Source organism: Pimephales promelas, chromosome 8 (genome assembly GCF_988280905.1).
Source record: "Pimephales promelas chromosome 8, fPimPro1.hap1.1, whole genome shotgun sequence".
NCBI classification, from domain to species: domain Eukaryota; kingdom Metazoa; phylum Chordata; class Actinopteri; order Cypriniformes; family Leuciscidae; genus Pimephales; species Pimephales promelas.
In genome coordinates this window covers 2,387,190-2,411,047 of record NC_142776.1, presented here as the reverse complement: position 1 = coordinate 2,411,047, position 23,858 = coordinate 2,387,190, and the positions used below count along the sequence as shown (strand labels likewise).

General features: G+C 34.8%; 1 protein-coding gene across 14 annotated transcripts in view; it reads right to left on the bottom strand.

The window, feature by feature from the left end:
• szt2 (SZT2 subunit of KICSTOR complex) overlaps window positions 1-23,858 on the bottom strand; it is a 119,145-nt gene that overhangs the window by 65,784 nt on the left and 29,503 nt on the right. For 11 of the 14 annotated variants that reach the window (XM_089133710.1, XM_039656438.2, XM_039656446.2 and 8 more), the window contains exons 27-45: window positions 22,016-22,063; window positions 18,782-18,909; window positions 17,225-17,474; window positions 16,671-16,842; window positions 15,834-15,926; window positions 15,050-15,128; window positions 12,184-12,486; window positions 11,299-11,437; window positions 11,094-11,210; window positions 10,940-11,009; window positions 9,342-9,527; window positions 8,959-9,225; window positions 7,205-7,448; window positions 5,954-6,028; window positions 5,729-5,867; window positions 4,131-4,233; window positions 3,893-4,013; window positions 2,888-3,040; window positions 1,639-1,741 (exon numbers count right to left, since the gene is read on the bottom strand). In XM_089133710.1, coding sequence (XP_088989836.1) covers window positions 1,639-1,741; window positions 2,888-3,040; window positions 3,893-4,013; window positions 4,131-4,233; window positions 5,729-5,867; window positions 5,954-6,028; window positions 7,205-7,448; window positions 8,959-9,225; window positions 9,342-9,527; window positions 10,940-11,009; window positions 11,094-11,210; window positions 11,299-11,437; window positions 12,184-12,486; window positions 15,050-15,128; window positions 15,834-15,926; window positions 16,671-16,842; window positions 17,225-17,474; window positions 18,782-18,909; window positions 22,016-22,063 — 2,790 coding nt within the window. The remainder of the gene's footprint in view (window positions 1-1,638; window positions 1,742-2,887; window positions 3,041-3,892; window positions 4,014-4,130; window positions 4,234-5,728; window positions 5,868-5,953; window positions 6,029-7,204; window positions 7,449-8,958; window positions 9,226-9,341; window positions 9,528-10,939; window positions 11,010-11,093; window positions 11,211-11,298; window positions 11,438-12,183; window positions 12,487-15,049; window positions 15,129-15,833; window positions 15,927-16,670; window positions 16,843-17,224; window positions 17,475-18,781; window positions 18,910-22,015; window positions 22,064-23,858) is intronic. The other 3 variants (XM_089133717.1, XM_039656450.2, XM_089133713.1) reach the window with 2 other exon arrangements.

Here is a 23,858-nt window from a genome sequence, read left to right as displayed (position 1 = left end):
GAGAAGGTCAAGATCATGAAAAGAATTCGAAAAAATTCTAGCGATCATTTCGGCCCTGTTTCCTTTATAGCTTTGGTCGATCGGATCGCAAGTAGACGAGTGACACACATTCCCGTTTACACCTGGTGTCTTAATCCATATCTTTTGTCCACGTTTAACCCTTTGAGCGGAGGGTCTATGGGTGGGTAAATGTATATATTAATTTTTTTCAGATCTTTCAATTTTACGGAAGCCCTGAACTGCAACTTAAAAAAAAAAATCTGTAAAAATAAAATAAAAAAATCGAGCATTTCGAGATTAAAGTCGCAAATTTTCGAGATTAAAGTCGAAACATTTCGAGATTAAAGTCGCAAATTTCGAGATTAAAGTCGCAAATTTCGAGATTAAAGTCGAAACATTTCAAAATTAAAGTCGAAAACGTTCGAGATTAAAGTCGAAACATTTCGAGATTAAAGTCGAAACATTTCAAGATTAAAGTCGAAAACGTTCGAGATTAAAGACGAAACATTTCGAGATTAAAGTCGAAACATTTCAAGATTAAAGTCGAAAACTTTCGAGATTAAAGACGAAACATTTCAAGATTAAAGTCGAAAACTTTCGAGATTAAAGTCGAAACATTTCGAGATTAAAGTCGAAACATTTCAAAATTAAAGTCGAAAACGTTCGAGATTAAAGTCGAAACATTTCGAGATTAAAGTCGAAACATTTCAAGATTAAAGTCGAAAACGTTCGAGATTAAAGACGAAACATTTCGAGATTAAAGTCGAAACATTTCAAGATTAAAGTCGAAAACTTTCGAGATTAAAGACGAAACATTTCAAGATTAAAGTCGAAAACTTTCGAGATTAAAGTCGAAACATTTCGAGATTAAAGTCGAAACAATTCAAGATTAAAGTCGAAACATTTCGAGATTAAAGACGAAAAATTTCGAGATTAAAGTCGAAACATTTCAAGATTAAAGTCGAAACATTTCGAGATTAAAGACGAAACATTTCGAGATTAAAGTCGAAACATTTCGAGATTAAAGTCGAAACATTTCGAGATTAAAGACGAAACATTTCGAGATTAAAGTCGAAAACTTTCGAGATTAAAGACGAAACATTTCAAGATTAAAGTCGAAACATTTCGAGATTAAAGTCGAAACATTTCAAGATTAAAGTCGAAACATTTCGAGATTAAAGTTGCAAATTTTCGAGATTAAAGGCGAAACATTTCAAGATTAAAGTCGAAACATTTCGAGATTAAAGTCAAAACATTTCGAGAATAAAGTCGAAACATTTCAAGATTAAAGTCGAAACATTTCGAGATTAAAGTCAAAACAATTCGAGATTAAAGTCGAAACATTTCGAGATTAAAGTCAAAAACTTTTGAGATTATATAGGAATAAATTACATATTAAAATACAAATCAAATGTAAAACAGTAATATTAAACTGTAAAAACATGTGCAGTTTTTGATCAAATAAATGCAGATTTCAGATTTAAAAACATTAAAAAAAATTTGAACGGTTGAGCAAGTTGCAACATTAACATTCACATATACGCATCTGGATGACGTTAATCACCCATAGCGGTTTACTATGTTCTCCAGATATCAACATCATCCACTGAAAAACTCAAACTGAAGCCATTGACTCACCGGAGGTAGAACACAGATTTGGTGGTTCGCTCCTGATAGACAAACATGTTTTTGCGGTTGACCACACAAAAGGCGTTTAGAACGGAGCGCAGAGCCTGGATAGCTGAAAGAATGAGAGAGTAAAATATCATCTTAGGGTACAAGCATATGGAAGCTTGTTTCCACCACAGAATGAAAATTAAAAAAGGTAATTGCGACTTTTTATCTCACAATTCAGACTTTTTTTCTCACAATTGCGAGTTTACATCTCGCAATTCTGACTTTATTTCTCAGAATTGCAAGATGTAAAGTCAGAATTGCGAGATATAAAGTCAGAAATGTGAGATATAAACTATTCTGAGAGGAAAAGTTAGTCTTTTTTTCCCATTAGAATTGGCCTGATAATTCGCAATTGTGAGTTTATATCCCACAATTCTGAGAAAAGATGTCAGAAAAAATAAATAAATAAATAAAAAAGGTAATTGCGACTTTTTATCTCACAATTCTGACTTTTTTTCTCACGATTCAGACTTTTTTTCTCACAATTGCAAGTTTACATCTCGCAATTCTGACTTTATTTCTCAGAATTGCTAGATATAAAGTCAGAATTGCAAGATATACAGTCAGAATTATGAGATATAAAGTCGCAATTGCATGTTATAAAGTCAGAAATGTGAGATTTAAACTATTCGAATTGGCTTACTTAGAATTGGCCCGATAAGTCGCAATTGCGAGTTTATATCCCACAATTCTGAGAAAAGATGTCAGAATTTCGACATATAAACTCGCACTTATGTGTTATAAAGTCAGAATTGCGAGATAAAAAGTCGCAATTTTGTCTTTTTTTCTCAGAATTGTGACTTTATATCTCCCAATTCTGACTTTATATCTCCCAATTCTGACTTTATATCTCGCAATTATGACTTTATATCTCGCAATTATGACTTTATATCTCGCAATTCTGACTTTATATCTCACAATTCTGACTTCATATCTCACAATTCTGACTTCATATCTCACAATTCTGACTTTATATCTCACAATTCTGACTTTATATCTCACAATTCTGACTTTATATCACGCAATTCTGACTTTATAACACTCAATTGCGACTATTTCTCACAATTCTGACTTCATATCTCGCAATTGTGAGATAAAAGTCACAAATATTATTATTTTTTTATTCAGTGGCGGAAACAAGCTTCCATACTACCAGTTTAATGTGTCTTTATGAGGAACCGCCTGATTGGTCCACTGAGGTGTCACTCACCCCGGGACACGCCCATGTTGGGCCCCATTTTGAGCCGTGGGTGAATATAAATAACGGTGCTCCAGACCACGTCACAGGCGAAGTATCCGTGTATGAACTGCATAGTGGCGGCGAGGTAGTCCCGCGGCTGATAGCTCTCATCGGCGCTGTAGTCTGTGCCGGAAAAAAGGTGCAATTACGGGAATTTCATCTTAACTATTTTATAACAAAAGAGAGATTAGCAGGATTGTCTGAACTCAACAGGCCCGCAGAGCACCTCAAGTTGTACAACACAAATTCAGCATTTGAGCGTTCATCTCTGTGGTCGACCGGATCCAATTCATTCACACAGTCTGAGGCAGAACATCAGGCCATATTAAGACATTAGTGCAGTAATTCATGCTAAACAGCAGTTATGAAATTGCAGTCAATGAGGCGAGTGCTCACACTCATTATCACTACCCTTGAATTGACCTTCCCGACAAGTCTGTGTGTTTGTTTGTATTTGTGTAAATTGTGCTCCATTTCACAGCGGTGTCATCAGGCGCTATTAACTTTCTTCTGCATATCAAGAGAGCAACAGATTTAATTTAAACAAAGCCATACGCATGGTATGGGGCAGCCCGATTAATTGAAATTGAATTGGCTTTGTGCGATTATTGCGTTATGGTTGCTATTCAATTAAACAAATTACGCTTCAGAGTTTGGCTCGGTTTTAATGTGCATTTGGGAATGCCAACCATCTTCCCAAACCAGTAATAACAAGCGCTCATAAACCGGCTGTTGTCAAAAAAGGTCTCTATGCTGTTTTCAGACAAAATAAAAGCATGATGTTTTAGGGTTTGGGGTGTGAGCAACATTTAATCCTTATAATTAAGGTTTTTAAAGATTTAGAAATTTGGAATCATAATTTTCTAATAAATTTAGCCATTTAAATGAATTTAACCACGTCAGAGAGGCTGTAGTGTGTATATGGCCTTGGCTTGTAGAAACAGTGTGTGTTAGTCATCCAGCTGGGTTTTGTACCATCAGAGTGGGTCATTCTGGGCCGGTAAAGCGACTCGTGCTTCCAGATGTCCTCTTCACTCTCAGCAACCAGGAGAGAATGGCACACGTGACTATCATGCAGGTCTTGTAGTAGGAGGCGCTGTGGAGAAAGTCACTGAGAGGTTAAAGAGCAATCTGGGGGGGATGAACCAGAGATAGCGGGACTTTCTCACTAAGTGAGCAGTTATTAGGCTAGAATAAGCTGTATAATATTTACCTGGTTGACTATTCGGCACATTTCTCCAATCCTCCTCACCACCAGCTGATGAAGACGCAGGTATTCTGGAATCTCTTCCTCCTCTTTCGCTCTGTTAAAACTCCTGCCAACACAATGTTCAAGACTGACAATATTCAAACAGTACAAAGTGTTTTAACAGTCTCAGCAGGAAAAATGCAAAACTCGGTTTTGTTTGCACGTCTGGGGGAAACTAAAGTTTGCATTTTTAAGCATTACAAACAGAATCATTTGTGCTCATTTGTGTGCTTCACATATTTATGCACAATTGAACACTCATTATAAGCTGAAAACTAACAAGGACAACAAAAACTTTTTTGGGCAGTTTACACAAATAGGCACTGAAAACCTTTCCATAAATTACAGAAAATAATTGCTTTGATATCGTTTGGTACTTTTTTTTATTACAAGAGCTTGCATTACAGCACTGAAGTCAACGTAAAACATTTTAAGGATATTATTTACATATTATTTATATTTTTTTAAACATTATCTATATTATATATAAAAATGATATAAATGACAATGGATTGATTATTTAATAATTATTCATTAATTCGAAATATTTTAACATATTTATAAATAATTTTGTTTTAATATATATATATATACATATATATATATATTAGGGTTGTGCAAACATTAATCGCATCCAAAATAAAAGTTTGTGTTTACATATTATATTTGTGTGTGCTGTGTATAATTATTTTGTATATATAAATACACACACACGATTGTATATATGACTATAATTAAGAAAATGTGTTATTCATAAAATATTTAGATTATGTAGATATTATAGATTATTCTATATTATTCTATAGATAATTCTTAAATATAAACATGCATGCATATGTATTTATATATACAAAATAATTATACACAGCACACACACATATATTATGTAGCCACAAACTTTTATTTTGGATGCAATTAATCTTTGCACAACTCTAATATATATATATATATATATATATATATATATATATATATATATATATATATATCTCAAAACAAAATAATTAATAAATATGTTAAAATATTTTTTTAATTAATGAATAATTATTAAATAATCAATCCATTATCATTTATATCATTTATCAATTATATATTATAATATTTAAAAAAATATCAATAATATGCAAATAATATCCTTCCATTTAAAATGTTTTACGTATATATATATATATATATATATATATATGCATATGCATACACATATTTATTAAAACAAAATAATTTATAAATAAGTTAAAATATTTTTAATTAATGAATAATTATTAAATACTCAATCCATTATCATTTATATTATTTAAAAAAAAAAAAATTATCAATCATTCATGTTCATTCAACAAAGTAAACTATGAGACTGGGCTGATGTTTAATAAGTGAATAAGAAAAAAACAAGTATGAGCAATAATAGTAGTGATGCTTGCTTAGAAAACCCCTTCATGTCGATTCATATAAAAATCAAGTGTCAAAGCATCTTTCTTAAACTGTGATTTAAATAAAGTCTAATGGTCAATTCTTTTACTTGCATTTGGTGCTTTCTGAATGTGAATTTGCATGTCGAGCAGTACCTGGCGTGCGAGAAAACCTCCACTCTGTCCTGATGAATTCTGATGATGAGCCAGAAATCAGGCATGAGTGGCGTCTGTCTCTCCTGCTCGTTCATAGTGGGTCCTTCACACTCAGAATCACTGCTGCCGCCATCATAACCTGAAACACAAACGCCAGAGAGGAGGACGACCATGAGGAATGATGATTGTGAGTGTGACCATGTTGTCTGTTCTGTGAAGTCTCACCTAGCATGTCTGAGTCCAGGCTTCCCTGACTGGAGACGACGCTCTGAACTCGACTGGGCCGCAGTTTCCCACTGCCTGAAAGCAACAGCAATCAAAGCCTTTGTTAACTTTCTTATTAGAGTCTAACTAAACGACCAGGGGCCTCATTTAGAAGACCTGCACAAATACAATTAATACCACTCTTATTTTATGCGGGAGACTCCCGGCACTTCCGCGAGACTTGGGATGTCTGCAAACTGTGCTTGTGCTTTTTTGAAGCGCGAACGTCGTCAACATAACTCACTGGAAATCCCAAAAACTTCAATGAAAGAGGAGGGGGTTCAGGCTCTGTCGATGGGTTTCCATGCTATCATGCACTTTTGCAGATTTTTATACAAAAGTTCGATAAACAAGAAGTTCTTATTAAGTAACTTACATTTTAGATTTAGACACACTATTGTCAATATCGTATGTTTTTGCCCTATTTTGCAAATAATTCCAAACTAGTGTCGTCACGATACTGAAATTTCCAACTTCGATACGATTTCTCGAAAAATATCGATATTCGATACCATTTTAGATACCGTGGGGGAAAACTGCCATACAGAGCTGTTATTATCTCATAACTTTTTGATAATTTGGGTATTTGTGTTGCAATATCTTGCACATGGCATAGAGAGGCTTTAATTGTAGCGTTGAACCACATTTACAAACAGATTAAATTAACTACGTTTAAGTAAACAGTCATAAATGATAGCTAAATGCTACAATTAAAGCCTCTCTATGCCATGTGCAAGATATTGCAACACAAATACCCAAATTATCAAAAAGTTATGAGATAATAACAGCTCTGTATGGCAGTTTTCCCCACGGTATCTAAAATGGTATCGAATATCGATATTTTTCGAGATATCGTATCGAAGTTGGAAATTTCAGTATCGTGACAACACTAGTTTGGAATTATTTGCAAAATAGGGCAAAAACATACAATATTAACAATAGTGTGACTAAAATGTAAGTTACTTTATATGAACTTCTTGTTCATCGAACTTTTGTATAAAAATCAACTAATTTTAGGTGCATTTTTATTCATTTAAGTGACATTTCTGACCCAGCCATGGACTCGCAGCACTTCAACACACGTGTTTTTTCCGCTTGGCACGCCGAACGGACGTGACATGGGGGCGTGGCAGCATCGACGATTGCATTTTTTTTATTCAAAGTTCGAAACTGTGAATTAATTTCGATCGATTTCGAGACACCCTCACTCACTGTGTGTGGCGGACTGCACGGACTCGGCCAGGCTGGCAGCGGAGGGTGTTTTGGGAGGGGTCATGTGATCAGAGGAGCGTTCGGTGCTGCTGCCGGTCTGCAGGTGAGCAGTCTGAGGTCGAGTCTCCTCGGCATCGGCCTGTTTGACCTGCCCGGGGTCAGAGGTCTCGGAGAGAGACTCGCTGGCTAAGTCAGTGACCGCTGAAGGCCGAATCTCCCGGTCATGTCCCCCACACTCGACCTGCTGCGGGAAAACACGTGAATCATTATCCAGATGATGAGATAAGACTAGGGATGGGCAACAATTAATCGCGATTAATCGCATCCAAAATAAAAGTTTGTGTTTACGTAATATATGTGTGTGTGGTGTGTATAATTATTTTGTATATATAAATACAGACACATGCATGTATATATTTAAGAAATATTTGCATGTATATACTTTATATATAGTTATACATAATTAATATTATGTATAAATATAAATATTTGATATATTAAAAACACATTTTTCTTAAATATATACATGCATGTGTGTGTATTTATATACAAATTAATTATACACACTACACACACATATATTATGTAAAGACAAACTTTTATTTTGGATGCGATTAATCGCGATTAATCGTTGCCCATCCCTAGATAAGACGATATTACATTTATTACATGGCTCTTTGAATGTGAACGGTCAATCATTGCATTCTGTGATCATATATTTTAGTATAGTGATGCTAAAGTGTTTAGCTAACCTTTATCTCAGGCATGCTAGTTTTGCGTTTCTTGTCTCAATCCACACATAATTAAATAATTTGCAATGATTCTGGGAAGGAAGGAAGTAAAGGAGGGAAGGAAGGAAAGGACGGAAGGGAAGGAAGGAAGAAAGGAAGGAATGAAAGGAGGGAAGGAAGGAAAGGAAGGAAGAAAGGAAGGAAGGAAAGAAGGAAGGAAAAAAGAAAGAAGGAAGAAAGGAAGGAATGAAGGAAGGAAGGAATGAAAGGAGGGAAGGAAGGAATGAAAGGAGGGAAGGAAGGAAAGGAAGGAAGAAAGGAAGGAAGGAAAGAAGGAAGGAAAAAAGAAAGAAGGAAGAAAGGAAGGAATGAAGGAAGGAAGGAAGGAAAGAAAGGAGGGAAGGAAGGAAAGGAAAGGAAAGGAAGGAAGGAAGGAAAGGAAGGAAGAAAAGAAGAAAAGGAAGGAAGGAAGAAAAGAAGAAAAGGAAGGAAGAAAGGAAAAGGAAGGAAAGAAGGAAGGGAAGGAAGTAAAGGAGGGAAGGAAGGAAAGGACGGAAGGGAAGGAAGAAAGAAAGGAAGGAATGAAAGGAGGGAAGGAAGGAAGGAAAGAAGGAAGGAAAAAAAGAAAGAAGGAAGGAAGGAAGGAAGGTATCGTATTGAAGTTGGAAATTTCAGTATCGTGACAACACTAGTTTGGAATTATTTGCAAAATAGGGCAAAAACATACAATATTAACAATAGTGTGACTAAAACGTAAATAACTTCTTGTTCATCGAACTTTTGTATAAAAATCAACCTCATAATTGCAATAGTTTGGAAAACAATAGTTTTTTTTGTCTTTGTTGTTTTTTTTTGCCCAGAATCTATAATTTTAGGTGCACTTTTATCCATTTAGGTGACATTTTTGACCCTGCTATTTACACATTTTCTCATTTACATGAGTTACTCTTAAAATTATAGCTTTGTCATTAAACAAATGGAATGCATTTCTTCAGGCATGGTTAAAAGGTTTTTAATAATCACCTCAGCGTCCAGCTCCTTTTTCTTTTGCTCTCCTTCTTTGTCCGACGTCGAGATGTTTGCTGATGCTTTGGCACCATCCCCCCCCTCAGGACACAGGCTGGCTTGCTTGGATGTGGTTTCTGTCCCCGTTGAGTCCTGAGCAGTGGTGTTAGACAGCTGTCTTGCAGCCTGGAGCCGGTGAGACTGCGCCCGGCTCAATGAGACGTAGTGGAAGTTGTATTGCTCTGCGTTTAGCAGGTAACCGGGAAACGATAACCTCTTGAACTCCTGCGGCGAGGAAGCAGAGACGTGTTATTAAACAGCAGTGCAGAACATAATCTGGTTCTTGACCTTTCCTGGGAAGTCTTATCACCAATAATAGAGGTCATCGCATGAGTTCACACCTCTTGAAACTTTTCCAGCGACTGCTCGGGACCAAATACGAACTGCAGGGGAACGACCTCACAGTGGCACTGCGGGCGGCCGCTGGAACGACACACGTGCTCGGACACTTTCTGCAGGGTAGAGGAGTTGATGACAGAGGAGTGCCGTAGAGCAGAGACGATCTCATCCTCCAAGAGCCAACGGATCTGAAAGAGACAGGGGTATTATCATAAACTAAACTCAATTAAACTCATTACCTAAAACTAGGGCTGGGCAATGATTAATCACGATTAATTGTATCCAAAATACGATTAATCGTTGCCCAGCCCTAATTGTGACTTTATTTCACAATTCTGACTTTTTTTCTCTCACATTGTGAGATTATATCATGCACAGATTGCAATATATAAACTCGCAATGACGCGTTATAAAGTCAGAATTGCGAGATATAAACACTAATTTTTAAAAGTTCAATTCTAAGGAAAAAAAGACTGACTTTTTTTTCTCAGAATTGCATGTTTATATCTACTTTAAGCTTATTTCTGCCACAGAATGAAAAATAAAAAAGGTAATTGCGACTTTATCTCACAATTCTGACTTTATTTCTCAGAATTGCGAGATATAGTCAATTAGCAATTAGTCAATATAGCAATTGTGTGATATAATGTCAGAATTGTGAAATATAAAGTCAGAATTGAGTGATATAAAGTCAGAATTGCGAGATATAAAGTCAAAATTGCGAGATATAAATTCACAATTGCGTGTTATAAAATCAGAATTGCACAATATAAAGTCAGAATTGCGAGATATAAAGTCAGAATTGATTGACAAAGTCGCAATTGCGTGTTATAAAGTCAAAATTGCAAGATATAAATTCGTAATTGAGTTATAAAATCAGAAACGCATGATATAAAGTCGAAATTGCGTGCTGTAAAGTCAGAATTGTAATATATAAACTATTCTGAAAGGAAGAAAAGAGTCTTTTTCCCCCTTAGAATTGGCCTGATAACTCGCAATTGCGAGTTTATATCTCACATTTCTGAGAAAAGATCATATTTCGAGATATAAACTCGCAATTGTAAGAAAAAGTCAGAATTGTGAGATAAAAAGTCGCAATTCTGATTTTTTTCTCAAAAACTGCGACTTTATTTCTCACAATTGTGACTTCATATCTTGCTATTGCGACTTTATTTCTCACAATTCTGACTTCATATCTTGTAATTGTGAGATAAAAAGTCTAAACCATTTATTTATTTATTTTTTTTAATTCAGTGCCGGAAACAAGCTTCCATATATATATATGTCTCAATTCTGACTTTAACATGCAAAAAACAAAATAAATAAAAATGTATTCCATGGTGGAAACAAGCTTATATACAATAATATATTATCTGAAATGTATACAAATAAGCTTGTTTCCTACACTGATATATATATATATATATATATATATTTATTTATATTTACATATGTTTATTTATATTTATTCGGAAAAAGATCAGATCGGAAACAGATCCTCCTCCTGCAATAATAAACGGTACTGAATACATATACAGTAAAATATTTTTAATAATATCACTATAATTATTCTTTTTCATTTAAATCTTTGCATTCTCACCTCATCCATGGTGGCTAAAACAGCCATTTTGTGCGGAATAGGAAGTTTGGACAGGGGATCTCCAGACATACTGCAGAAGATGACAAAATAAAGAGTTAATGCTCAAGATGTTCGGCAACAGATGATATCTGTCTGTTGACCTCTAAACGCTGACCTTTCCACACCAACCCCGCGCAGGCCGTCCAGGTTCCCCATGAGCTCCTCGTCAGAGCGATATGATGAGGGCTGTCCAGGGGAGCGGTTCAGAGACACACTGCTCTCAGACGTGTACCTACACGCACAGAGAAGCATCATGATCACTCGAGCTGAAGCCATCGTGCTTGTCTTTCATAAATCTAGGACAGTTCGCAATCACTGACCGGTTGTGGCGGAAGTCAGGGGCCATGACCTCGATCTCCAGAGGTAACGTGAGCACAAAGATATCAAGAGTGACTGACAACTCGTTCAGATCCACCGACTGAAGATTCTCAGCGTTTTCCAGACAGGTTATGACTTCAGCTGTAAACCATAGATGTATATTCACTATTACTATTCAAAGAGAAACAAATTTAGATAAAAAAATTCCTCAAAATACTGTATATGGTTCACACTAATGATTTTCCATAACTTTGCTTGAGTAGATCTTTCTTTTTATTATTATAGTAATTTTGTTATGCACTTTTGTTATCGCTATTTTAAAGGGTTAGTTCACCCAAAAATGAATATGATGTCATTAATGACTCTTCCCGTTCATCCCGTTCATCTTCATCTTCAGAACACAGTTTAAGATATTTTAGACTTAGTCCGAGAGCTTTCTGTCCCTCCATTGGAAATAGGTGTAAGGTATACTGTCCTTGTCCAGAAAGGAAATAAAGACATCATCAAAGTAGTCATGTGACATCAGTGGGTTAGTTACAATGTTTTGAAGCATCGAAAATACATTTTGGTGTGGATCCGCGTTTAGTGACGCTGCTGACGTGTGTCTGGTGCGTCCGTGTATCCGTTGAATCCGGCATTGAATTCATGGAGATTCTGGAAGCTGTCTTCCGTAACATGCGCAGATAAATTACGATCGCCATTTTCAGGAGCATAATCAAACATAAATTGTATCCATTGTTGACTAACTACAATTTCCGTGGGAACATTTTTGGGTGAACTAACCCTTAAAGGGATAAAATGACTATAGGAGGACTTTAAATGTCTGTAAAAGTAGGAAACAGGTTTAGTCAAAGGCAGAAAGGTCAGCAGTGTGTTGAGAGCCTTACCCAGACAGGTTGGCAGCGTTTGCGTGGGCATTGAGCCATGGCAGCTCTTCATGTTGACGGAGCAGGTGAGGTGTACAAACAGAGGCGGCATCTCCGGCTGCAGACCATCAGCCTCCAGCAGAGAGTCTCCGTCCAGAATACTGAAGGAGTCATCGTCCTGGTTGACCGTGTTGGAGTCCGATGGAGATACGCCTTCACCTCTTTCCTCTTCTCCAGCCTCCGCTTTGCCATTCCCACACTCCTGATACTCCACCTCCAGATCCGTGTCACTCTCCGTCACGATGCAGCAGCCGGACACGTTCTCTGTGCATGTGCAAAGGATTAATACAAGTAACATGTTATCTTATATTTCTAGTTTACTAACAAATGCAAAAGACTGCTTGTATAACACGAAATCAAAATGGATGGACTCTATTAAATGTTTTAGTTTTGCTGTGAATGATTCATCATGGACCAAGAACAAAATATATTTCTATCCCAAAAAACAACCTTTAGAAGATTAATAAATCACAAAAGCAGATAAAATAACAAAAAATATCAGTGCATCAATAGCTGCGTTTCCATTACCCTTCAATTTGCGCAAATTGAAATTGCGAAATGAAAATACGCACAATGGAAACACGTCAATTTCGCGAAAAACTCCCGTTTATCGCAAAAAAGTTTGGAGGAAGTTTTTCAGGCAATTCGAAAAAGGATTTTTTCGAAAAACTGCAATGGAAACGGATTTTGCGCATTTACAGTCACCTGACTTGGAAGACGGAGTATGTTTTAGGTTTGTGTCCGCAAATAATAATAATAATTATCATCATTAGCCTATTATAACATTTATTAGGCTACATATGTTGAAGACGCTATTATCCAAAAAAGGAACAAAGCAATTCGTCACATCTTATTCATAGTACAGGTTGGACAATAATAATAATAATAGGGCTAAGATTATCACAAATAAACACTTGATTTTGACCAATATTCAAGAGTGTGTGCGGAGTTTGGAGCACGCACTGGATGAACACTTTCATTTTCCCATCAACAGTGGAATCAACTTAAAATACTCTATCATTTCTGGTTATACAGAAGATAATAATACATTATTCGCAACTACTTTTATTTGCGTAATGTCACAATAACAAGAAAACGTTTTATGATCTTCGTTTTAGCGCTTTATGATCTTCGTGAACTGGAGCGCGAGAACTGAAACAATAGACTAAAGTTTTAGATGTCCACTTTAAAAATAACAAATTCGAATCGTAAACTAATAACTTCTGATTATGTAATCCGTATGAAAGGTGCAGTTCTCTCTAAAGGTGCATCCGGAGATTATGTTTTTAGCTCGTTATTTTTTCAGACGCATTTACCTATACAGCACTGCGGGAAAAATATCATAAATATCCATGTTCTAATTTGGCCATAGAAAACCAGTAAAATCTACATTTTTTCCATATTCATTTGTGAATATTTTAAATGTTTTAAAGGGACAAAAAATCATAAACAAATATCTGAAAATTCGTTGAGATGTAGCCTATATAGCGCAGCATTGGTGTGGTCAAACTAAAATGTTGGTGTTCAACTTTGTGTTTTAAAAATACAACAATCGTTCATTTTTCGTTTTGCAACGACCGTTTGGACATAATACGAGATAGAGTTCAGTTCTTTATTAAATTCATTAAAAAAAAGAAACAATAATTACAGGAATAGCCTCTGTAAACCTCAAAGAAATGCCATCAAGTCATCGAAGCGCAGAAATAAGGGAGAAACACCCATGAACTCTGTGTCTTTCCCTGCCATTAATGCTTGGAAAACACACCACGTCTCCTTCCATTAATAATAATAATGTCGAGTACAGTGCATGGCTGTGAAATAGGTTATAAACCTACCAAAGTCCGTTGCCATGATTTTTGGAATGACTTATCGCGAGAGGAAAAATAAGACGTTTTAGTTGTATAACATCGGTTAATGGAAACAGCGTCATATCGCAATAGTTTTTTATCGACATTTGGAAAATATCGCAAAAGTTTTGCGCCTAATTTTGTGCATGCAATGAAAAATATGAACCAATAGCATTAGCTAAGTTTTCAGAAAGCAATTAACTCTTTCCCGCCGTTGACAAAAAGAATGTCAGTTTTCTGTGTTTTCACTGTTATACAGTAGGGGAGCTATTACGCATCATCTGAAAGAGAACAAGATCTCTGGATCAAAACACATGCAAAAAAGAAGCAGAAACGAGTGATAAAAGCACTGCGGATGCATGTCGTAGTCTTCAGGGAAAAAAAAACATGGTTTGTTCAAAATGTTGCTTTTTTTAAGTATTAATAAAAAAATAAGCATAATGCATAAAGCTAGAATAAAATTTTGGGGGCTTTTTGTTGAAAAGCAAAGTCTCTGTTCTGTTCAGATATTCATGCAACAACATATTCTGGGGGCCTTGAAAGTTTTGTAAAAATGATCAATAAAAAATAAACTTAAAAAATAAAATAAAAAAATGCTGGCGGGGAAAGAGTTAAAGTTTCATTCGTCTCACTGGGTTGTTAAATCAAATTTTTTTTACTACACTGTAAAAAATGCTGGGTTATTTCAACCCAAATTTGGATCAAATACTGACAAACCCAGTAATTGGATTAACATTTTAAACAACATTTTTAACCCAAAGTTTGGGTTTGTCCATATTTTACCCAAAATTGGGTCAAAACAACCCAGCATATTTTAGAGTGTATTAATCTCTTTATGCATAACCCATATTACTGAGTGCGCCTTTAAATATGTTACAAATGGCATTAAATGTCAAATTAGTTACTGAACGAACAGCCTGACTTGGACACTTAGATATGAAAGATATTTCAGATTAAACAGGCCATAAATGATGTCTAACCGTCTTCTGTAGCCAGTTCAGCTTCAGACACCTCGCACTCTTCACTGGGTCTCCGCTCTCCTTCCCTGTCCGAGTCCTCCTGGAGAAGATGAAGGAAAACGGGGACTGAGTCTAAGGTCCCATTCAGGTTCAGAGGGTCTCTTGCTGTAAAGTTGAGTGCTAATGTGACAATCAAACGCCTGACTATCCGAGATTCATACACAATTGTCTAAATAAAATAAACCAAACTCTTTTGAGAATGTACTACATGTTGTCATATAAACATCCAGTAATGTGGTCAGCTAAGGACAAAAAGGAAGGAAAGTATCCATTTAATATCACTACACTAATACTGTGCCATATTTGTAATTAATTTAATTTTTATTAAAAAACACATTTAAAATGACACAAATCAATAAAAATACATTACTATTGCAATAACACTACTGCACTGTAAAATAAAAAAGTATTTAACAACTATAATAATATTTTACCCTCAAAAATAACAGAACAATTACAATACTAATATTTATGGCCACTATAATTTCTTTAGAAAGTGTGTTGCATTATAAGAGACCCAAACTCTCAGTGCTTGCAGAGATGAAATGTGTATAAATACGGGAAAGAAAGAAAAAAACACATACCTAAGTAAGCACTCTGGTGGATAGAACGGATTAAAATCGATAACTCATGAATAATTCCCTCATTAGAGACGTTTTCGAATGAATGTGTGTTTTTCCAACACAATAGAAAGGTGTTAACGTCACTGAAAGGAAAGGAATGCCAAAATATTTCCATAACGCACCTCTTTTTTGGATGATGGAAGGCAGTAAAAGAAATAATGTGGGTTGGACGGTACCGTCTTGAAATACTGAGCACCAATTTCCATGAACTTCTCCTGCAGAAATGAGCAGAACAGAATGTGTGACAATACACTTTTAAAAATGCCGTTTCTGCATCCCTCGCAACACTTGGTGTCTGCTGAAATGCATATTTTTATTATTGTCTCACTGAAATGTATATTTTTAGGAATTTATATACCTTTACTGTATATATATTTGTCTATATATTTATATTTATTTTCAGATGCAAAAGCCTCTAAGTGCCATTTGAAATTTTCTTCTAAAATGATCATTTTTTATCAAGCTTGTATATTTAAGTTCAGTAATTTCACTTAAATAGCAATGAATATTACCTATTAATTGTCATTTAAGTGAAATTACTGAACTTAAATATACAAGCTTGATAAAAATGGTCATTTTAGAAGAAAATTTCAAATGGCATTTAGAGGCTTTTGCATCTGAACTCTTCATATATATATATATACACACACACATATATATATATATATATATATTTCAAAATATATATTTTTTTAATTTTAGACTATTACACTATTTACAAAAAAAATAAATACATGAAATAAATGAATTAAATACCTTTAAAATCAAAGTCTAAAGGTATTTATTAAAGGTATTTAATATATATATATATATATATATATATAATGTTTCTGGACTCAATCGCCATTGATAATAATAAATTACAAAATATTTTATTAATTCATAATTAATAAATAAAAAAAGTCTCAATCCTGTAATGAGAATTAAAATGTCAAGAAAATAATGTCACAACACAGTACCTGTATGATTTTATGCAAATCAAGATACACTTCACACTTCTGCTGGGACTGGAGAAGAGACAGAGGGAATTCTGGGATTTTCGGAGACTTTGGTTCATCCAGGTCCAGCGGGGAGGAGGGGACAGAGAGTTTTCCTCTGGAATCGGCTTCGCTCCCGTCCTCCAGTTCAATACTTTAACAAAATACAAACTGGGTTAAAAGGGTGGTTCAGGATTTTGGACACCGGGCGTCATTTCCAAGTGAGCCTGGGTGTTATTTATCAGTTCCAGTTGCATAGTTCACCGGTGCTAGGCTAGCGTGAGTCAACGGTATCTGCTAGCCTGCCATTAAAAACAGTTTTACCCACTCCACAGTTCACCAAAAGCAAATAAATTATAATGCCAGACTATCGATGAACATGTCTGAAAGAGAATAATGCTAAAAATCAAACCAATATTTGCAATGGAAATGAATCAATCAAAACTAACTTTAGCTGGACAATAACTTTATTCTAGAGCTTCTGTAAAGCCAAAACAGTCTGTGATACTTTAATGTCCTATTATCACTGTAAATACCTGGATGAAGACACCAGTGTGGCTCTGTCAGCTCCATCATCCTCTCCCTCGCCAATGATGAAGGTGGTGGGGCTGCTACTGGACTTGCAGGTCAGCTCGTGACGTTCACGGAAAACACGTACGTGTCCGCACAGGGTCTGCAGGAAGGAAGTGATGTCGATCTCCTGCAGCGACTCCTCGCAGTAATCCATGGCCGTCAGAACGTCCTGCGAGCTCACATTGTACGCCTGCTGCAGACTGCGGTACACACCTGTCAATCAACACAGGCACATGGATGATCAAATCATTCGCCATGAAAACGACACTTATTGCATTTTGCATAAAGAAACTTAATATCATTATGATTTTTTTGAATTGTAACATTTTTATGAAAATTAAACACATTTTCTGCCCCAATTCACATTACTGACATGCATATTTTTAGGAATTTATATATCTTTATTATATGTATATTTGTCATATATCTATATATATATATATATATATATATATATATATATATATATCAGCATATCTTTTTTTAAATTTTAGACTATTACACTATTTACAAAAAATAAATATATTAAATAAATGAATGAAATACCTTTAAAATTAAAGTCTAATAGGTATATAAATATATATATATATATATATATATATATATATATATATATATATATATATATATATATATAGTGTTTCTGGACTCAATCACCATTGATAATGAATTACAAAATGTTTTATTAATTCATAATTAATAAATAAAAAAGTCTCAATGCTGTACGGAGAATTAAAATGTCAAGAAAATAATGTCATAATGCAAAAAATCATCTTCATTCAATTTATGAGAAATATTATTTCCTATTTTTGCTTATTTATTTATTTCATCTATATGTATAAAAAAGACTGGTGAGAACATGCAATAAATAATATTTCTACTTGAATTTTTGAATTGTAACATTTTTATGAAAATTAAACACATTTTCTGCCTCCATTCACATTACTGAAATGCATATTTTTAGGAATTTATATACCTTTATTATATGTATATTTGTCTATATATACTGTATTTTTTTTGTAATTTTAGACTATTACACTATTTACAAAAAATAAATACATTAAATAAATGAATTAAATACCTTTCAAATTAAATTCTAAAGGTATTTATTAAAGGTATTTAATATATATATATATATATATATATATATATATATATATTAAATTAGAAACATTATATATATATATATAATGTTTCTGGACTCATTTACCATTGATAATAATGAACTACAAAATGTTTTATTAATTCACAATTAATAAATAAAAAAGTCTCAATGCTGTAATGAGAATTAAAATGGCAAGAAAATAATGTCACAATGCAAAATATCATCTTTGTTCACTTTATGCAAAATATTCCTATTTTTGCTTATTAATTTATTTCAGCTATATGCATAAAAAGACTTTGGTGAGAACATGCAATAAATAATTTTCTACTTTTTCCTTTTTTTAGTTTGTGTGGGCACTGGATGTGCACACATTTGTTTAAGTCTAACTATACGTATATATGCATATGTTTGTGACCTTTGACATAGCTCTGGTAGTAGTGTTCCTGTAGAAGGCTGCAGTAGTTGGCCAGTTCCTTGTGTTTGTGAGGGTGCGTCATGAGCTCAGACCAGGAGGAGGCGCTGCTGCGCTCCTGAGAGATTGACCTGCCAATACACACACACACACACACCAGATAACACGAGGCCACAATCTGCCACACATTTCCTACAACACTACACCAGACACCAGCCTTAAATAGCAGAGACAAGCAGCAGGAACAGTCAGCAAGATATCCAATTCAAAGATTCACCCACATGTTTAATTTAGGGAAAACTGGCACTTTCTGTCACTTATTTGAACATCAGATCTCCATTTTTCTTTTAGTTTATTATCTTAGTACAATTGAATCAAATTTGAATTATATGAAAGGCACAATGTTAGAAAAAAAATTATAATATGGCAATTTATTGATTTATTTACCAGATTCTGAAAAAAACAATAGTGGTACCATCGTAGCCCTCAAACCGTATTCACTTTATAGCCCTTAATCCTGTAATTGTGGACAAATGTGGGCACAGAGGACTCAGGTGTGATCCTAATTTTCATTTATTATAAATATTATATCACTGTCTTCGATAAAGTTTTGCCTATCCATTTATGGTGTTTTCTTTTATTTTGGGGGTATTTTTTAATTTATTTACTTCAAAAAGTACCATATTTTCTATGTAAATTATGCTTATTTTTGTTTTATTTTTTTATTTTTTTTAACTACATTAAAATATCATTCTAATAAGTTCTTAGAGCTAAAAGATGAAGTGACTTTGCCGTCACCTGGTGTCTTATTTTGACTTATTTTAGAATGCTGTAAATTATAGTTTTTCCCATTCATTTCTATGGGTGCCCATTTTTGACCCAAATACAAGATTAAGGAGTTTTTTTTTTTCACCCACTTAACATTGTAGAATTGAGCCAAAAAAAATGTGTGTGTTCAGGAGGCAAACTTAGGAAAAGTAGCCAAGTCTTGTACCGCTCAGATCAAGGGAAATTTTTTTAAAAATATCAAAACTATTTTGCCCACATTTGTCCAGAATATGGTTTTAGGTTTAAAAACATCATTCTATGTCTATCAACATCATGTCTATGCCATGTCTACAGGAAGTGAATGCATGCTCTTGAATTTATTAATTTAGGTCTATATCTATTTATTATATTACATGCACAAAGAAGGTGATTATTGACCCTATTAAACAGTGTAAAATGAGTTCTAAATAGATGATTTTAAATATTAGGGGCCGATACATCAGTATTCCTGAGTGTAATCCTTACATCAAGCAGCACTCCAGTGCAATAGTGTTACATTTATCTACACTGTCCAAAGCATCATCAAATGTAAATACTAGTCGTGTTTGCTTCTGAAGAGGACAGGAAAATATCCAGCTGCAGGTTTTAGACAGCTTTAAGAGCATGCAAAACAGGTTTACAGCCATGAAGCAACAAAATCCTAAAATATATGGCATAGGTTTAAACATTTTTTGTGGTCAACAAAGCAGGAAAAATACATCAAAAGGAAAAGCGAGGTGGAAAACAAGACGTTGAGACATAAAATGTACCCTAAAATGTGAGTATTCAGACACTACCACCAAGACAGTTGAACATACCAGATTAACAAAGACTCATTTTTTTCAATAAAGTTATAATCCAGTCATTTCACCCTACTTTTGAATGTCTTGGGATGTCCTATATGTAAAATGATGTCTACATGTTGGGATCGAACCTCCAAATTTCAGTATGTACACTATCAGTCAAAAGTTTGGATGCATCGAATCACTTTTACCAACTCTGAAAAAGCACAAATGCAACACAAATGAAGCCTCCCTCATATTTGAGACTGATGAAACTGTATTGAAAATGCATGAACACGTGGAGCACATGTGATGGATATGCACTGTCGTATTGCTTCTCCTTTTCCACGTGTTATCAGAGAGTCAGAAACAGACATTCAGTCAAATACGTCCAAACTTTTGACTGGCACTGAACATCAGAAGGCAGAGAAAACAACCCTCAGCAGGACATGAGGTCTTAAAACATACAAGTCAACGTAGAGCAATCTAAATCACTGTGCATCTGAATTATTAACAATATTAATATTAAAAATAACAGGTTTTCTATATGAATATATTTTTAAATGTGATTTATTCCTGTGATGGCAAAGCTTGACTGTCACATGATTAGTCAAAAAACATTTCTTATTATCATTGCTGAAACCTTTTTGTGGAAACTGATATAGTTTATTTATTTTTTTGCAGGATTCTTTGATGAATATAAAGTAAAAAAAAAAAAGACTTTTTGGTAACATTTTACTTAAAGGGGTGTGCATAAGACTAACATGACACCTTCATAATCATGACATGTGTAAGTTTTATGCATGTTTGTGACAACTGTCATTAAGTGTCATTCGCTCAGTTATGACATTTTTAATGCAAATATGACATTGTTTTTGTTATGACACCTTGACATAAACCAATACATTATAACCTGTCAGTGTCGTTGTCATGACATTACTAAGACAACACAACCTGTCATAAACATGATTAATGATCAAACTTAAGAAACCACCTGGCTTTATGGGTTAACATTACATTAAACTGTCAGGCGGTTGGTTTTGACATTGGCTGTCATGAAGCCATTATAACCTTTTAATGACAAATTCAATTAGTACCACTGTAGTTGAGGTCACGAAACATATTCAAGACACAGTTATAATGCCTCATGACAGCCAATGTCAAAGCCGACCACATTTAATGTCAAGGTGTCATGACAAAGACACTGACAGGTTACGATGTATTGGTTTAATCTTAAACGAGGTCATATTTGCATTCAAAATGTCATTATTGAGCGAAACACACTTAATGACAGCTGTCATAAACCCTACTTCATATTCAAGACATACGTCATGTCAGTCTCTTCAAGTAGTGATTAATGGCTTTACTGTCACTTTTGATCAATTTACTGAATCCTTGCTGAATAAAAGTATTCATTTCTTTCCACAACAAAAAAGCCAATGAATATGTTTACAGATTATTTTAAGACCTCATACCCATAGCTAAATCTCCTGAAGCCTGATACCCCCTCAGTCACCTTCCTAGAATAGCAAAACCCTCCAGAGAAAGAGAAAGAAAGAAGGACCATCCTCAGTGTAACCATCCTCAGTCGTACCCCCCGCCCCGTTCCCGCTAGAGGGCAACAGCAGCAAGCAGTGAGCAGGGCTACCTGTATTTGGTCTGCTGACTGAACTCCCAGTTGTCTGTCTCTTGAGCTCTTCTCATCCAAAGAGAAACCAGACAGTAAAACATTAGGATGACCACACGATGCCCTCTGAATGATTAAACACAACAGGTCTGTCCCAAAACACAGCGAGCTGCCTACCTAGGCAACATTTTAAGGCCCATTAGGCCCTTGCTCTGTTCTGTGACTCTCCTGTTCGAACTCGTTTATCAAAATGAACGAATCTTTTTTCGTGTCATTTGGTTCATTCAACGAACTGGAAAAGATTCATACATTTTGATGAACGAGTTTGAACGGGAGAGTCACGAACGTGCATCGCAGCACAGAGCAAGGCGAGCATTTGAGCTTATAAAACTTAAACTTTGCTATTTATTTTTTAAATGAGCGATCGTTTCGCTTGATAAGACCCTTATTCATCGATCGTCTGGAATCGTTTAAAGCCCTTTGAACAGTTGCAGTTTGCACTGAAACTCTCATTTGGACCTTGAACCGTTTGGACCCCATTGAAGTCCATTATATGGAGAAAAATCCTGAAGAACTGAAGAAAGAAAGACATGGACATCTTGGATGACATGGGGGTGAGTAAATTATCAGCAAAAGTTTTTTAAAAGTGAACTACTCCTTTAAGAATGTTATAGGCCTATGTCACACTTCCTGCTTCCGGAAATACAGAACTTCCGGTCAACAGTATTTCTCGATAAGGATTTAGATGATCTAAACCATCCGAGGTAGACTGACCACGAGCTATGAGGTTGTGAAACGAAGGTTTTTGCTCCTGTCAAAGCTTTAAGTTTGAATGAAATCAACCTTGTTTAAAGAAAAACATGTTTTATCCACGATTGTGTTTTTTATTTACCATCTGAACCACATCGTCATTGTCATATGTGACTTCAGGCAGGTTGTGGAGAGATTAGACTCCACCACTGTAAAAAAAAAGCTAACCGGACGAGCCGTATCCCTACTAAAAGACGTACTTCCGGTCTTCAATAGGGCTGGGTATTAAGACAAATTTCACAATTCGATTCGATTTCGATTCACAAGCTTGCAATTCGATTCGATTACGATTTGATTCGATTCAATATTGATTATTTACAATAAATGGTCATTTTTCTCAAGGAAATCAAATCTCAACTAATGCTGTAAACTATGGGAGTCTAGTTGTAGCCTATAGGCTTCATTAGCCTAATATGAAGGTAATAATTAACTGTTTTGTAGCTATATACAAACACTTAAATTACACTTTTATTTATTTTTATAATAAGGAGATTATATGAAATATAAACATTTAAATGGTGGCTGTCATAAAAACTTGCCAGATTTATTCAAATATGCCTTAAATATTGAAGAACATTAAGATTATAATGCATATGTAATATGGTGTATATATTCAGCAAAATGCTCCTCTCTAGAGTTATTTTTTCCAGCTGACTAACGAGTTTATGTGGGTTTTCTGAGGTAAATATGACGAAACATGACATTGATTACAAGCTGTTTAACTGACGTCTTTCCACGGTTAAAACGCTGATTGAGCGAATCGATGCGACATGATACGGATTTCGATAAGTTGTACTCTTATCTTTTAACACACTTTCAGATGCTCATTCATGTTTATTTCACGCTGTGACTGGTATTATTAACCCGGAAGTGAGATCAGCGCTGCTGCTTCTCTAGAGCTGCGCCAGAGCGATCTCACGCACGCCACAGCGCCAAAACACTATTTATGTTTTTGAATTTCTAAAGAAAATGGACGTAATTTGAAAATTGAGACTTTGTTTCATATCAATAGTAACAAAGGACAAAGATTATTGCGATTTTTTGGATGCGCGCA